This window comes from Gymnoscopelus braueri (genome assembly GCF_963280865.1).
Source record: "Gymnoscopelus braueri genome assembly, chromosome: 1".
NCBI lineage: Eukaryota > Metazoa > Chordata > Actinopteri > Myctophiformes > Myctophidae > Gymnoscopelus > Gymnoscopelus braueri.
In genome coordinates this window covers 60,371,946-60,389,625 of record NC_137603.1, presented here as the reverse complement: position 1 = coordinate 60,389,625, position 17,680 = coordinate 60,371,946, and the positions used below count along the sequence as shown (strand labels likewise).

General features: G+C 39.8%; 2 protein-coding genes across 3 annotated transcripts in view; one reads left to right on the top strand and one right to left on the bottom strand.

Annotated features, from left to right (window-relative positions):
• The window catches only part of LOC308091208 (disintegrin and metalloproteinase domain-containing protein 10-like), a 486,352-nt gene that overhangs the window by 130,091 nt on the left and 338,581 nt on the right, over positions 1-17,680 (bottom strand). The window lies entirely within an intron of this gene.
• Positions 1-17,680, top strand: part of myzap (myocardial zonula adherens protein) — a 33,231-nt gene that overhangs the window by 8,013 nt on the left and 7,538 nt on the right. The window contains exons 3-8 of one of the 2 annotated variants that reach the window (XM_080436736.1): positions 6,213-6,307; positions 10,993-11,166; positions 12,608-12,700; positions 13,674-13,787; positions 15,025-15,177; positions 17,483-17,608. In XM_080436736.1, the coding sequence (XP_080292862.1) occupies positions 6,213-6,307; positions 10,993-11,166; positions 12,608-12,700; positions 13,674-13,787; positions 15,025-15,177; positions 17,483-17,608 (755 nt within the window). The remainder of the gene's footprint in view (positions 1-6,212; positions 6,308-10,992; positions 11,167-12,607; positions 12,701-13,673; positions 13,788-15,024; positions 15,178-17,482; positions 17,609-17,680) is intronic. The other variant, XM_080436735.1, reaches the window with a different exon arrangement.

The window sequence follows — 17,680 nt, the reverse complement described above, 5'->3', positions numbered from 1 at the left end:
GAAACCGTTCAACCCTATATACATTTCGGCCATTTGAAAATAGCCGATCTACAAGCTCACAATGCGTTGCGATGTGACACATTGTGAGCTTGTAGATCTGCTATTTTCAAATGACTTTTTATACATTGGAAAACGGGACATTCTGCATAATGAGTACTTTCTACTTTCGGTACTTTAAGTACATTTTGATACCAATACTTTTGTACTTTTGCTTAAGTAAATGTTGAATTCCGGACTTTTACTGGTAACAGAGTATTTCTATATTGCAGTATTGATACTTTTACTAGTAAAAAAGTAAAACATTTGAGTACTTTATCCACCACTGATGTTTTCCAATTCTAAATCCACACAGATAAAACAAATAGACACACACAGTATCGCAGCGTAGACACAGTCGAAAACTGTCTGTCTATATTTGCACTGTATGTACGTACAGTATTTGACTGGAGTCCCTCAGGGGGTTTATACTGAGACTCCTCCTTTTTTCCCTCTACACACCAAATCCCTTCACCAAATGTTTGCCCCAGAACAGGTTCCAGGCGGTCCCCTGCAAAAGTAGTTAATAAAGCATCACAACCATTTTAACCACTTTATACATTGGCTATTCAAAAATAGCAGCTCAAGCTCACAGCGACCTTGTACATCTGCTATTTTTGAAAACATTTAAAAAAAAATAAAAAGTATTGGAAAACTGCTCTAGGGTTCATGTGGTTAAAATGTGGTAGAATGCTGTTTAGAGAGGATACTACTCTGTTAGCATGGCAGACATCAGCGCCCAGAGGGACACCACTTAACAAGAAGAATCATTCTGGAGTGACAAAGGCACTTTGCATAGAACATTAATTACTACAACTCATTAACTTCATATGCATCCTGACAGGTCATGAAGAAAAAAAAAGAAAACTGCTCTGTCTAACAGCTTCTGCTCTGTGATTGTAGAGGCTATTAGAATATTAAAGAGGGCTATAATAACCATAACATAAACTAGATCAATTATCTTCCAATACGCGCTGTCACCTGTAGGCCTTATGTGACTTCTACTGCTGTAAGTAATATAACAGATTTTTTCACAAATGCCTAATCTACAAGCTCACAACGTGCCACGTTGCGATGCATTGTGAGCTTCTAGATCGGCTACTTTCAGCGAAGAGATTTGGTGTTGAGGGACAAAAGGAGCGGACCTAGTATAGAGCCCTGGGTCAATTGCTGTAAGTATATACTGTAGGGTTGTTAAGAGCAACATACATTGTAGGCCACCTGACCTCTCTTTATTATATCTTAGAAAACAACATCCACAATGCATATATACTCCTTAACGCTGCACTATGTAACTTTACTCTTCTACCCCGGATTTGAACCTGGTTTCCTGCACCTGCCTGCTTGCTCAGGGGATAAATTGAATCTTGACCATCAGGTCAAAATGTGTGTCAGATCATGTGTCTAGGTGAGACATGACCTTTGACACGATTTAAATGTCTCTCAATTGTATGTTATATTATATTAACATACTCTACCATACAGATTGGACAAAACATTGTATCAAGTTTTTTAAAGTTACAGCTTTAATAAAGGTTAATTTATGTTTCAGCGAGGAAGTGTCGTATCACATGCCTCTCGACTAACATTTTGAAAACATTCAGTCATTTTCGCCGAAGCAAAATGTAGTCCTGTTGGAGGTTTCGGTTGGAGAGAAACGAAAACCAAAAAAACAAAACAGCTTTGTGATAAAAATGAAGAGGGGGACAACAGGAAAAAGGTACTTAATGAATGAGGAAGGAAATGACCACAACCTCGTATACCTTTCCAGATATTGGGTTTCGGTGGCGACTGAGGCAAAGTGTCTAACCACCATAAAATAAAAATTAAAAGGCGTGTCTGGTAACCTGACACCCATGTGAGAGAGAGACAATCCTATCAGTTACTATGGCCTGGGTGAACGTAATGCCTCAGCAGCGTCACAGAGCTAATAATGAAACTATATGGCACACAGAGAGTAGTTTACTTGAACGCAGCATTGAATTTCATCATCACAATGCATCCAGTCAAAAGGAGGGTCTCTTCAAAGTCAGCATGGATTCAGTCAAATGGGCTTCAAGAGAGAATCTACTGTGTGTGTGTGTGTGTGTGTGTGTGTGTGTGTGTGTGTGTGTGTGTGTGTGTGTGTGTGTGTGTGTGTGTGTGTGTGTGTGTGTGTGTGTGTGTGTGTGTGTGTGTGTGTGTGTGTGTGTGTGGGTTATAGAGTTATGACTTGATTCATATTTGCAAAACACATTGTGGGCTTGTACATACTTTTCAGTGAGTGACAAAATGTGTGTTCAAAATGGCAAAAAGGTAAAAAAAAATTATAAAGTTGCTGCCCTATAAAATCTTGACATCCTCAGTAGTATTGTAATACAAACGTGCCTGTGTGTGTGTGTGTGTGTGTGTGTGTGTGTGTGTGTGTGTGTGTGTGTGTGTGTGTGTGTGTGTGTGTGTGTGTGTGTGTGTGTGTGTGTGTGTGTGTGTGTGTGTGTGTGTGTGTGTGTGTGTGTGTGTGTGTGTGTGTGTGTGCGCACACGCGTGCGGCCGTGCGTGTGCTTGTGTGTGTGTGTGAAGAGGAGAGCAAATAAGCCCATGCCACGTTAATAAGTCGAAGGTGACTCTTGGAATGACGGTCTTTTTCATCTGATTCTGTGTGATTATGTAACTGGACCATGCCAGTGACCTCTCACCTCTGTGAGCAGGGTCCAGGTCCTTACACAACCAGATAAAAACCGTGTGCAGCCGTACACTTAGGCTGTGTAACCCCGGTATCACCACATTTTTCGTTTCAGTTGTACATCCAAAAATCACAGAAGGCTTGCTAATCAACTGCTACATTGAGCTCCCTAGGCATTGGGCCTTCACGCAGTGGTGTAAAGTAACTAAGTACATTTACTCAAGTACTGCAGTTAAGTACAATTTTGAGGTATTTTTTACTTTACTGGAGTATTTCCAATTTTCAGTACTTTTACTTCTTCTCCACTACATCTCAGAGGCAAAAATTTTACTTTTACCCCACTACAATTATTTGAAAACTTTAGTTACTAGTTACTTTGCAATTATCAATTATTATATTATCTAACATACATTAACCACTTTAGCCCTATTTTATACTGTACATAGGCTATTTGAAAATAGCCGATCTACAAGCTCACAACGCCTCGCATCGCGACGCGTTGTGAGCTTGTAGATCTGCTTGTAGATCTTGCATTTCATGCAACAAGGACAGGAGGCTTGCTAATATGTGCGCGGCATATAAACGGCTATATTAAGCCTTTTAGAGCTGTTGTTAGTCATAGTGATGTACGTTGGCCATTCTTGCCACCATGTGTTGGAATTTACATCCGCCTACGAGGAGGAGCTGCTGCGCCTGGTGTCTCGACAGCATGTTCTCTTCTCTGTGCAGATTATGTGCTGGAGAAATGTCCAAGCAGTGTGTTCTGTCCATGAACCAACACTGGCCTCATTGTTCTAGAGATTTTCCTTTACTCTCTTATCTGTGCTGCAGGGTGTGGGAATGTGTCTCTCCCTCTGCTCTCTAGGCTAGAGGTCTTGGCTGGGGGACACAGTACCAGTATAGTTGTTATATTGAAGGAATGGTCTCTTTTTAAAAGGCCTTTTTTAGCTTTGATTTAATTGGTTATATATGTATAGTTCATAATAATCATAATTTGTATTAATAATAATAATATTAATAATAATAATGATAATAATAATAAAAGAAATTATTATTATCATTATTATTAATAATAATAATGTATTTTATTAATGTGTGCAACAGTGTGCAAACAGTACAAATCGAAATCCTAACAGTTTTTGGAAAAAAAACTTTTTTTTTTTGTTCAAGATCTTTCAAAAAATAGCAGATATACATTGTATATCTGCTATTTTTGAATAGCCAAAGAAATCTAAAGTGACACAGATGCGTTCCAGGTCTTAAGCAGCACCATGTAACTTTTTTTTAAATGAATATAATGTAATGTATGGTAGAGTATGTTAATACAATATAACTTATACACTTGGGGTGGTTGTATTTTGTCTCTCTGCTCTTCTATTGAGACATTTAGATCGTATCAAAGGTCATGTCTCCCCTAGTACCCTGGGCGTCTGTGTGCAACATTGCAATTATATCCAATCGAATCTCGGAAAACAAAATATTTTCTCTGGCTGATAACAGAAGCTTTGCGTTCTGAAAAATGAAGAGCAATTCATTCACGTGAAGGATGGACCAATAAAAACCAGGGTATACATACGTGTAGTCTGTCTGACTATATAACCTCAATCCAGGAATGTCTGTCTGTCTGTCTGTCTGTCTGTCTGTCTGTCTTAGATTCTGTATTCCGTGTGAACAATCTATCTTTAAATCTCAGGTATGTCTGTCTGTGAGTCCTACGCGTATCCGTTCATCCGATCGATTTCACACTTGGCAGGTGTATTGCTGAGGACCCAAAGGAAGTGCAGTGTCAGGTGTGAAGTCGTTTGGTGGAGCAGTTCTCAAGGACCGGCCCACTGTTAACGGGCATGCGTTCCGTACATTCACTGAAGTAGTATAGTTAAACCCATTTAGACCGAAGCTGATTCTACAAATGTCTTCTAAATCAGTATTCTGAAAAACCTGTGTTGCTACATCAGTGGTGATCGAACCTTTTCATGTCGAGGACCCCCAAAATGATATGTATTTGGCCGCGGACCCTATCTCAAAATATTTTGTTCCAGAGACCCCCCAGAAGCAAAGATTTGAGTTAAAAATGTTCGCTTTAAAAAAATATATATATTCAAAGATTTGCACACATTTTCACATTATTTCAAAAATAGCAGATCTACAAGCTCGTAGCGCTTGAGCTTGTAGATCTGCTATTTTTGAGTATAAGTGTAATAAGTGTAAAATTATGCTTTTTAGCTCAAATAAAAAGACGACAGAGATGCGTTCCAGTTCTTAATTGGTTAAATGTCAAGGTAGTGACATATATAAATATCATATAAATATAGTTTAGCACAACATACTAAAGGCTTTTAGTGTTTTGGTTGAATGATTGTTAAGCTTGTTTATTGGTTGTGAATATAAAGTCTAAAGAGGCTTTCATCAGCATGAAGAATATGACTTTTATCATTATTTATGGATGACATGCACAGTCAGATTGCTGCTTACTGTCTGCCAGGAACAACCTAGCAAGCACTCACATGTGTCATCCATGGATCCAAGCTGAGATATTTCTGAGTGTTGGATTAATGTAGAGATACATTTTGTGATTTCTGCAAAAGTATGAACAGATATTTGAAAGTTTGTGTGTGTACCATTTCATGGTAAAAGGTATAGCATTTTGCTGATACTGTAGGTTACTGTAGGTGCTAGAGAAATAGATTAAAAACTACCGAAAAATCCACGTTGTTTCTTGGTGAAGCAGGCATATTATAATGATGATTTAGGCCTAAAGGCAACTGATGCCATTATAAGCTCATGCGTATCTTTAACCCATTAAGACCGCATCTGTGTGTCATTTTAAGATTTCTTTGGCTATTCAAAAATAGTAGATATACAAGTTCATAGCGCGGCACCGAGTGCCGCGCTATGAACTTGTAGATGAGCTATTTTTTTTTAAATCGTGAACATTTGTGCAAATCTTTGAATATATATATTTTTAAAGTGAACATTTGTAACTCAAATCTTTGCTCCTGTGGGGTCCCTGGAACAACATATTTTACAAATGTTTGCTTTAAAAATATATATTTAAAGATTCCCCCAAAAATTCACGATTTTTCTAAAATAGCAGATCTACAAGCTACGAGCTTGTAGATCTGCTATTTTTTTTCTCTTAATAGCTAAAGAAATATAAAAATTACACAGATGCGTTCCTGGTCTTAATGGGTTAAAGGACATTGTAAATGCAGGCAAATATTGCACGTTACAACTATAAGTTGGTCGGGAGAGGCTTTATTGTCGGTATCAGCCGATTACTATAAAAACCAGAGGTTAGTGCAAATAGATTCCATAAAAAAAACATGGCGACTTTAATGATAACCTTCGGATGCTGTGGAATGTTCCAACAAAGGAATAGCCGGTATTATAAAGTCTGCCCTTTCATTGCCCTCCTCCTTACGGTCGATGTCATTCTCAAGACCTGAAACTAAAAACAACATCCACAAAGACATTCTTCGGTAGCCCCTATAATGTTTTCTTTTCTTCTGTTTACAGGAGGAGAAGGAGAAGATTGTCAACGGGGCGTGGAAGAAGAAAAATGGGCTGATCCAGCGAGAACGGCCAGCTGGCAGCGAGTCACCTGAGCAGGTAGACATCCTCCCTCTCTCCGTCTCATGACTGATAGCTGTGTCACCTTCACACGCACACCCAGAGAATGCTTCTGCAGATGTTACACGCTTCATACTGTACATGTGTACATACATACATGCTGTACAGACATACCGTACTTATAGGCCTATATGTAATTTATGCTCAAGAATGTTGTTGTCAGATTGAAAATCGGTTTGATAGATAGACCTGTATTGATCTCCCGGGGGAAATTCGGTTGTCGTGGCATTGCAGCAAGTTAGAGAAACTAGGTAGAGAAAAAGATTTACAGATGGGAGTAACACATATCTTTGCTGTTCTTTTCGTAAATGAATGCCCTACTTGATCATACTACAGCGTCACACAAAAGTATTCGAAATAGCAGATCCACAAGCTGGAAACGCAGCGACGCGTTTTGAGCTTGTCGACCTGCTATTTTTGCTATTTTTTTATTTGATACCTGAAAAGTAACTGTTTTGGACATACATGTATGAGGTTTCCACCCGACAGAGACGATATAATACTAATAATAGAAAATAAAAAAGATTCAGCCCTCAGACGATATTGATTTAATGGACAGAGATTAGGAAGAGAGTTCAGGGAATTAGTGAGGAAAAAATAAACGTTTTAACAGGTGTACATATACTGTAAGTGTAGTCAAAGTGCGTAAAATCGGTACATTAATATGAAATTATAGAATATACATACACAATCTACCCCAAGTAATGCGGGCATAACAGAACAATCAGTTCTCAGTGGATAGTGAGAAATATACAATCGAGACCTGGTAAAAATCAGTGTATGAAAATATGTCTCTGTCATACAAACAAGTAGATCTACAAGCTCATCTGCTACTTTTGTGTGACGATGTTGGATTAATTCATTAATTTACAAAAAAAACACAAAAAAGTTCAAATATGCAGTATTGTAAAAAAGGAATATACAATCTAACCATAAATATGGAATAAAATGCCAGTGAAGGAAGAGCCCGGTTGTCTGACAGCAAAAGAGCAAAAAAGCACCAGATTGAAGAGCGTGACCAACTGTCATTAATCCCTGGACCAGGCAGAACGCTTAACTCTAACCCTTGTACTGTAAATCTGATATTTTCAGATGACACCGGCAGCTAAGTCAGGCTTGAACTGAGCTTTACAGCACACTTGAAAGTACATTTCACGATGTTTATATGCTGCTTTGTTTGGCTGATATTATCTCTATCCGTCCGTCCGTTTGTTTGTTTGTCCGGGGCTAATCTTGCAAATCACTGGACCATCAGTGCCACTTATTTCGTGCACGCTACCAGCAGGCCAAAACTCCTGGCTTTTCCTCACATTTCTCACATAATGTTTTATGTTTTTTTTTTATGTAACTGTATAAGCGGCACTCGGATGGCGCAGTGTTGAAGTGCCTGCCCATCACCGGCGTGGAGGTTGTGGGTTCGAATCCACCGTGGTGCATCCGGCTTTGTCTGGCGTCTGTGCGAACGCAATTGGCCCGTGTTCCGGGGAGGGAAGCCGGGGCGGGGAGGGGGTTAATTGTCACGGCACCTGTCAGCAGGGAGTGTTGGGCGGGAGGAGTAGGACGTAGGCTCTACATCCTCCCGGTGGGGGCTCCTCACTGGCAGGTGAGTCAGTAGAATACGACAGCAGTGACAACACAGAAATGTGTGTGGGGAGGAATTAATTAGCATAACGACTGGGGAGATTGGGCATAGCGATTGGGGAGAAAAACTAAAATATATATATTTTTCAACTGTATAGATGGAAGGCTATGGTGGTCGGATCTGGCTGAAACCATATGCCCCAAATTTGGAGTCACACATACGTCATAGATGACATTATAGACTAGACATGGCGATACAGAATGCGCTCCTATGAGCACATGATCCTCTCTACTTATTAATGTTTTACATAATTATGAATATAATTCATAATCCAATACAAAAAACGGATCCATGTACTTGGCTGTTAAAAGTCCCGTGCCTCTAGATTCCCTCCCGTGGTTTCAGCAGTAACAAAGGACTCAGGAAGGAGTTGTTTGAAAATGTTGACAGATGAGAGGATGTGTAAGCTCCCCGCAAGAAACCCCATTGTTTGTTCCTGCTACAGAGACTTAAGTATCCGCTTTTTGTGATAGTGGAAGATGTGTGAGATATTGTTACTGTAAACGACAATACTGCACGATAACATGTGCCCTTTCGTTTGATCGTATAACACATTCTATGAGGCTGGCACGCTATACGTTGTCACCGTGAGTCATCATCTTTTCTGTGATACTAAAAGATGTAGATATTGTTACTTTAACCACATAAAGCTCCCACCATGTAACTCGTGTAACTCTACACATTATGTCCCATGCCATTAAAAAGCTGCATTCATAAGCAAGGAATCCACCCTTCCCTGACTGTACACTCAGGGGTTTAACTGCTAAAGGCTTGATTGATTGATTGATTGATTGATTGATTGATTGATTGATTGATTGATTGATTGATTGATTGATTGATTGATTGATTGAATACTATTAACAGTTTGCAAAAAGCACAGAGGTACATTTATACAACAATGCTGAAAGGATAACACAAAAAGCCTTGAGGGCTTGTTTCCACTGTGGTCCTGTGTATTCAATTCATTAAGACATATAAAGACTTACTATACTATACAATAAATCATCAATACTAGGAGCTATACAGAAAAAAACTGTGGGGGGTCATTTCTTTTGGCAAGACTTGTCAAGGTCCAGTTGTAAATTGCAGACAGGTGCTCTTTTATGGCGGTTTTGAAGGATGGTCGGGGGTCACACTTGTTGATGGCTGGTGGTGGTAGGGCATTCCACATTTTGGTGGCATAACAGTAGAATGAAATCATCCCCATGTTTGTGCCGAATCCGGGGGGAATGAGATCAGTAGAACTCCCTCTGGTGATGTGCCCGGATACCAGAGACTCATTATTTCAGACGTCATTGAAGGTGCAGTGGATCACCGCTTAGTGACCTCATGGTGGTAGGTAGGGTATGACCAGGGGTGGGCATCCATCCTCATGGCGGCTTTTCTGCATGTTGCTTTGTCCAATTCTTCTTACTCTTCTCGGATGTTTCGTTCCCTGATATAGTCCCTACTTTTGATTGCAAGTGCTAAACAGTAGTTATTAAAAAAGTTACACAATGGAGCTTAAGTCCCTTGTACGAATAGCGAAAATAGCTGATCTACAAGCTCACAACGTTCTGAGCTTGTGTATCTACTATTTGTGCTATTCTTCATACAATGAAGTCCTTTTTTTTTACTTTAGCAAATAATGACATGCCCCAAATAGGGATGCCAGGTAATAATAAGTATTCTTTCAAAGACAATACTGCATGGTCACATCATGTGCCCATTTGGTTTAATCATAACACATTCTTTGAGGCTGGCACGCTAAACTGTCACCAGTGGTGGAAAGTAACTAAGTACATTTACTTAAGCACTGTACTTAAGTACAATTTAGGTATTTGTACTTTACTTGAGTATTTCCAATTTCCAATACTTTTACTTCTACTCCACTACATCTCTATTAGGCAAATATTGTACTTTTACTCCACTACATTTATTTGAAAACTTTTGTTACTAGTTACTTTGAAGATTTGGTTTATTATTATAAAACATATATCCCTATTTAAACATTGGCTGTTTGAAAATAGCCGATCTACAAGCTCACAACGCGTGGCATTTCAAAAGATTTTCATACATTTGATTTTATACATTTGAAACCTGTGAAATGGGACATTCTGCATAATGAGTACTTTCTACTTTTAGTACTTTAAGTACATTTTGATACCAATACTTTTGTACTTTTACTCAAGTAAATTGTGAATTCCGGACTTTTACTTGTAACAGAGTATCTACATTGCAGTATTGATACTTTTACTTAAAGTAAAAAATATATATATACTTTTTCCACCACTGACGGTCACTGTGTGTGTGTGTGTGTGTGTGTGTGTGTGTGTGTGTGTGTGTGTGTGTGTGTGTGTGTGTGTGTGTGTGTGTGTGTGTGTGTGTGTGTGTGTGTGTGTGTGTGTGTGTGTGTGTGTGTTGCTTGGTTGGTGGTGTGTGGAGGGCCTGGGTGGTTGACAGGCGGTACAATGGGGGCAGAAGACACAGCAGCAGCAGCAGCAGCTCTTGTACAAGGTTGCAGAAACATGACACCCTTTACTGCACCCTGCACTTTTTTTTTTTCTCAGTTGCTGGGGTACCAACCTCCCTGAGTTTCAAGTGCTCAGCAGCATTGCTGGGAATATACAACAAAAGCACATATACAAACAGCGTGCACACACACACACACACACACACACACACACACACACACACACACACACACACACACACACACACACACACACACACACACACACACACACACACATAATATACTGTATGCTTCACACCTGCGTGCACAAACACACCACACACATAAACGGAAAGGCAGACTGACTGAGGCAGAAACCCAGTGGAGTGTGTGTGTGTGTGTGTGTGTGTGTGTGTGTGTGTGTGTGTGTGTGTGTGTGTGTGTGTGTGTGTGTGTGTGTGTGTGTGTGTGTGTGTGTGTGTGTGTGTGTGTGTGTGTGTGTGTGTGTGTGTGTGTGTGTGTGTGTGTGTGTGTGTGGCTGGCTATACAGAGAAACCTGACCCGAGGTGATCCTTTCTCTCCCTTCAGCGCCCAGGAGGAGCCGTAACCAATGGGGAGCCGGCGGAAGCCTCGCCGCCGCAGAGCCACGGGCCCAAGGTGTACGGCGTAGTGCAGCGGACGGGCTCCGACAGGCAGCAGGAAGTGATGGCACGCGAGTGGTCGGTCAATCACCTGCAGGACGAGATGAGGTACATCAAGGAGGTGAGTGGAGCCTGACTGACGACCGGTATACGTGAGAGGAGAGGACAGGCGGCGTGAAGGCGAGCAGCGCTTTAAAAGGACTGGAGGCAAACAAAACAAGCAGCAGGCTGGCCTCCAGGTCAGCAGGCAGCAGCACCTGCCAGCTCTACTTTGTGTCTTCAACCCAAAGCAAGACAAGACTGTATTTTTGGATGTGCCTCAGTGAGAGTTTAAAGGGGGTGTAACTTGTAAGTGATATTTCTTTGGCTAAAATAAATGTTATAGTGTGTTATAGTCTATTTTTTACCAGGTTGCAAAACCTGGTCTCTATGTACTCCAGCTAGTAGTGACTTTTTCCTCATTGGCTGGTCCTTTTGTGTGACTTTTTCCTCATTGGCTGGTCATTTAGCCAATGAGGGGGCTCAATGTCCTCTCAGAATATGGGATCTAAAGACGACCTGCAATACTGTGTTCGGCCACTGTATGTATCTCTATGAACTGTGGCGCTGTTCCTAATTTGGCCTTTCACCGTTGCTACTGTATGTTTAGTGAGAGCAATAAGCAACCAGGTCTAGGAAAACAAGCCCAAAAGAAGCAACTATAGGCCACATGAGCACTTTCAACCGCCGCAACCTGGTATAATATGACTGTGTCATATCTTGTTTTATCTTTGCTATACAGTGTTTGTGCAGTTACAGGGAAACGTAAAAATACAGTACATGTTCTAGGTTGGGATATCAATTTCATCCAATCGGGAGAGAGAACTCATACAGGATACAGGATAAACAAGTGAAATTGGAAGTGATGAAACAAAAACAAAAAAGACACAATTGGAACTGGAACACTATAAAATTGAAGCTGACAAATCATTTGTGGGGTTCTCTCTCCTGGACTGGATGAAAATCCATATCCCGATCTGAACATGAGTTTACTAAAGAGTTGGAGAGAAAGGGAGACCCCTGTTACTGAACAAACACTATATGCCAATGATTACAACCGGAATATAGAGCTTTAACCTTTTGAACAAAACAAAAAAAAACATATAACTTACACCCCTTTAACCCATTAAGACCTGAGGCCGCTTCTAAACATTTTTTAAATCCCAACAGTTTTTCGGAAAAAAATATAAAAAGATATTTTTCACGATTTTTCAAAAATAGCAGATCTACAAGCTCATAGCGCGGCACCGAGTGCCGCGCTATGAGCTTGTAGATCTGCTATTTTTGAAAAATCGTGAAAAATATATTTTTATATTTTTTTCCAAAGAAATCTAAAATGACACAGATGCGTTCCAGGTAACTCTGGGAAATGTTATCATGGAAGATGGCAGATATAATGGACTGTCAGAGTTACACATTACCATAACCCTAAACAACACTGTGACTGTGTGCTCTTTGTATGCATTGATATGGATAATGTTTATATTAATGCATGTATGCATCATCTCTCTTGTGTTGTAAAGGTCAGGGACTCCCTGGAGAAGGTCAGAGAAAGAATGTATGGACAGTTTGGAGGGATGCAGCAGTCCATGCAGCAACTTTCACAAGAAATCAGGGTAAAACAACACGCACTGGGCCTTCCAGCACACACACACACACACACACACACACACACACACACACACACACACACACACACACACACACACACACACGCACACACACACACACACACACGTGCGTGCGGCGTAAATAGATACTTATACACACATAGTGCAGATCACGCACATACATATACTGTAGTTGCTGTCGGGCAGAAATCTCTTATCTCCATATTCTAACTTTTTGTGTATTTTCGTAAATTAACGCTCTACTCGATCATACTACAGCGTCACACAAAAGCATCAAAAGTAGCAGATCTACAAGCAACGTTTTGAGCTTGTAGATCTGCTTTTGCTGTTTTAGAATTTGAATCCTGAAAAGTAACAGTTTTGGACATATGAGGTTTCCACCCGACAGAGACGATAAACACACACATAAAGCAGACCAGGCACATACATATGAATATAATATTTAGAAGCACATTCAAGCATGAGTGTGTTATGACTAATTTCATAACATGTTGATACATTGCTATTTTTCTTTATTATCCTTATTTTGCCTCTATTATCCTGAATAATTTCTTGTTATTTTTGCCGCTATAATGTTTGAGTAACCAAAAACAAAAGGATTTTACTCTTGTGTACCCGTACAGCATATTGTCTCTGCCGGGTGGAAACCTCATACAGGTCCAAAACGGTTACTTTTCAGTATTCAAATTCAAAAGCATCAAAAGTAGCTTCGCGCCGCGTTCGAGCCGCGTTCGAGCCGCGTTTCGAGCTTGTAGATCTGCTACTTTTGATGCTTTTGTTAGATGTATGGATGGATGAATAGACAGATATACCTTTATCAATCCCACAAGGGGAAAAATCCAAGTTCTTGAATCCCTGAATCTTCCAGTTTTCTCAGAGCTTCCTCCAGCTCCAGTGCAATGAATCATGAATGGTTGAGCTGTGAATAAAGACCATGTGCCATGTATTCCTTGTATAGACCGCCAACTCACAGCGGCGGACTCTGGAGGCGGAGGTGAGGGTTCGAACGGCAGCCATGGACAGCTTTGATCACATGAACAGCTCCCTCATATCTGCCAACCTCGGCCTGCAGGTATACAAATCAACCCTCTCACAACTGGTTTGGGGGGGCGTTCGCATCACGGCTGGGCTGCTGCAGCTGCATGCATGCAGTGGTGGGAAAAGTACTCATTTTTTACTTAAAGGTAGGGTAAGTGATTTACTTTGATTAAAATAAGTGTTAAATAGCTCTATATTGTGATAGTACACATTGCTATAGAGTGTTTGTTCAGTAAAAGGAGTCTCCCATGTCTCTCCAGCTCTTTATTAAACAGATAATGCATTTTCAGTGCTCTCTCCTGATTGGCTTAAATGTTTTCACCTACCTGAAAATGTACTATATTCTGTTTACTAAAGAGCTGGAGAGACCCATGTGACCGAACAAACACTCTGTAGCAATGATTACTATCAGAATATAGTACTTTAACACACTCACCGCCAAAGGGGAGAATTCTCCCCTTTTAATTTTTTTTTTGAATTTTGTTTTTGAATTCCTAAAATGTTTCTCTAATTTTTGAGTATAAATTTATAACCCTAACCCTAACGAATTAATTACATTAAATTAAATTAATTAAAAAAAATTAATTAACTTCAATGTTAAAAAATATTTTTTTAATTAATTAAAAAAAAATCTATAAAAAAATGATTAAAAACCCTGGCAGTGGGTGATTTTATTATGAAAAAACTTTGGCGGTGACAAAAAAACTAAAAAATACCCAACAATATCACTTACCCTACCTTTAAGTAAAAGTATCAATACTGCAATGTAGAAATACTTAGTAAAAGTCCGGAATTCGAAATTAACTTGAGTAAAAGTACAAAATAATTGGTATAAAAATGGACGTAAAGTACCAAAAGTGGAAAGTACTCATTACGCAGAATGTATAAATTGTCTAAAAATCGTTCGAAAATAGCAGATCTACAAGCTCACAATGCGTCGCATTGTGAGCTTGTAGATCGTATACAGGGCTGAAGTGGTTAATCAAAATATACAAAGTAACTAGTAACTAAAGTTTTCAAATAATTGTAGTGGAGTAAAAGTACAATATTCGCCTCTGAGGTGTACTGGAGCAGAAGTCCAAGTATTGAAAACTGGAAATGCTCCAGCAAAGTGAAAGTACCTCAAAATTGTATTTAAGTACAGTACTTGAGTAAATGTACTTAGTTACTTTACACCACTGGCTGGGCTGCTGCATGCCAGCATTGATTTGTTTGCATGGGTCTGGAGGAATTAAAGGAGACAAAAAAAAGAAACCTGTTTCCTTTGCCAGAAATCGCTCCTGGAGAACTGTCAGAATCGAGTGGACACCAGGGACGATGTGAAGAGGCTACGTAACACCTGTGAGAAGACAGAGGAGAAGCTCAAGCAGAAGGAGAGAGAGCTGGCCGCCGCACAGAACGAGAACCGAACTCTGAAATTACAGGTTGGTGGTGGCAAGCAGACACACAGACATCACATACTGTATCGTTGCTGTCGGGTGGAAACCTTGTTGGTCCAAACCCACTCCTTTTTTATTATTTTTTTTTATTATTATTTTTTTATTATTATTTATTTTATGAGAAATGCCTTCTAAATCAGTAGTTCTCACACTTTTTTGTGTCAAGGACCCTCAAAATTATATGTATTTGGCCGCGGAACTCCCCATCTGAAAGTGTTTTGTGCCAGCTAGGGACCTCCTTTTTGTGTCAAAAAAATTCAAGATTTTCAAAAATAGCAAATGTACAAGCTGAGCTTGTACATGCTATTTTTGAATAGCCAACACTAAAATCTAAAATGACGCTTTCCCGGTTTTAATGGGTTAAAATAGTGAAAATAGCCGATTTACAACCAATTTTGACTGCTTTTGGGCAACACTCTTGTACGATGAAGTGTGGCATTCATTTAGGGAAAAAACATTAAAAGTTGAAAAATAAGACACGTTTAGTCGTTAATTCCTCCCCAAAAGTAGCAGATCTACAAGATCTACTATAGCTACTTTTGATGCTTTTGTGTGACACTGTAGGATGATCAAGTAGGGTGTTAATTTATGAAACCCCTTAAAATATGGAGATAAGAGGTTTCTGCCCCGCCCCCGACAGCAATGATATTAGGTGGTGCCTCCCATGTCTGTGGTGAATTCAATTTACAAGTATAACTACCTGAGTTAATGTTTCATTTTATAAAAAATATATTCTTCACAACAAAAGTGTTTATTGATGAATTATCAAGAATCAAGTGTTCAGAAATAACCTATAGGACTCAAATAATAACAATTACAGTACAGAGGCATAACTAATCTAATAATAAACTAATAGATTGGATATCTGTTACACGCTATCGAAATAGATATGCCATAGATATGGTGTCTACTCTAGCGCTGATATGGGATATTAATCTATACAAACTCAGACTGTAACTATACACATATACTATTACATATTGTATACTATTACATTATGCATTATATTACATATCGTCACTGTCGGCTTGAAACGTTGCATGTCCAAAACGGTAACTTTTCAGTAAATGGAAAAAATAACCAGTGTTACAATGGATCCAATGTAGTTATTATTTAGTCACAAGCTCCTGTTAATACTTTTGCATTTGTTGAATATTTATAAAACCCACAGACAGACCTTTCAACCTATGGTCATAGAAGTTTTGTGTCCAAACATTCCCTTAGTATTAAAGGTAAATGCAAATTATTTCAAGGTAACGTTGATGACGTAGAAATCTCTAACAAAGAAGAGGTTACCTATTTGGGCTGCATCCTTGACAACAAACTGACAGGTGAAAGCATGGCATCAAAAGTGATCAAAAAAGTTGCCGAGATACAAGATTTTGGGGCAGTATTTCCTCCTTTGTCAACAAAAGTTCTCTCAGGACTCTTGCCGGAGCCTTCATTCAATCTCACTTTGACTATGCTTGCACCTCCTGGTTTTCCAACATCTCAATGGCTTCAAACCTCCCAAAACAAACTGATTTGACTACTTGGCCTGGGGCCCATGACCCACCTTTTTCCAACACATTTTGCTAGCCTAGGATGGCTCAGGGTAGAAGACAGGGTTAAGCAATTAAAAATGGGATTGGCTTTCAAGATAGTCAATGCGACTTTGCCCTCAATGCCCTCAATATACCGCATATCTGACTAAATACCGAAAAAAAGTGAGCAACAGCCACAGCCACAATACTAGAGGCACAATACGACAACAATGATCTGGTAACACCCACCTATAGAACAAACATGGGGAAATTGTCCTTCTACAGCACTGCCACCCAAGTGTGGATGTGGAATGCCCTGACCACATCCCTTAAAACATGTGGATCACTGGCTTCCTTTTAAAACAGGCCTGAAAATCCACCTTTCAGGAGGCCAAGGGGGGAGGTAAATATATCACTTGTTTTTTTACCCCCTCTACGCCAAATCTCCGAACATAGCCGATCTACAAGCTCACATGTTCCCCCCTGAATAGGGATGCAAGGGTCCGAGTGGTTAATGTAAAAAATATAGTTCCTATCACACAAAGATTTGCCGGCCCCCCTGTAGTTACACTAAGGACCCCTAGGGGTCCCGGGCCCCCTGTTGAAGACCCATGGAATAGGGTATTAATTTATGGGGGAAAAAACATGAAATATGGAGATTACAAGGTTTCTCCACGGCAACAACAATATACTATTACCCATACATTCCATATTCCATATCTTATTATACGCGTATTGTATTGCATGTAACTGTGTGTGTTGTCCAGGTGGACTGCTCTCAGGAGGCCAGAGGTCAGGTGGTTCAGGAAGTGACCATGAAGCTCCAGAGGCAGTATGAAGAGAAGCTGATGGAGGAACAGAGGAAACACAGAGCAGAGATTGAACAGCTACAGGTCTGGGCTGTTACCCTATACGTCTTTATATACCTTCCAATCTGGGAAAGCATCTGTGTCATTTTATGTTTT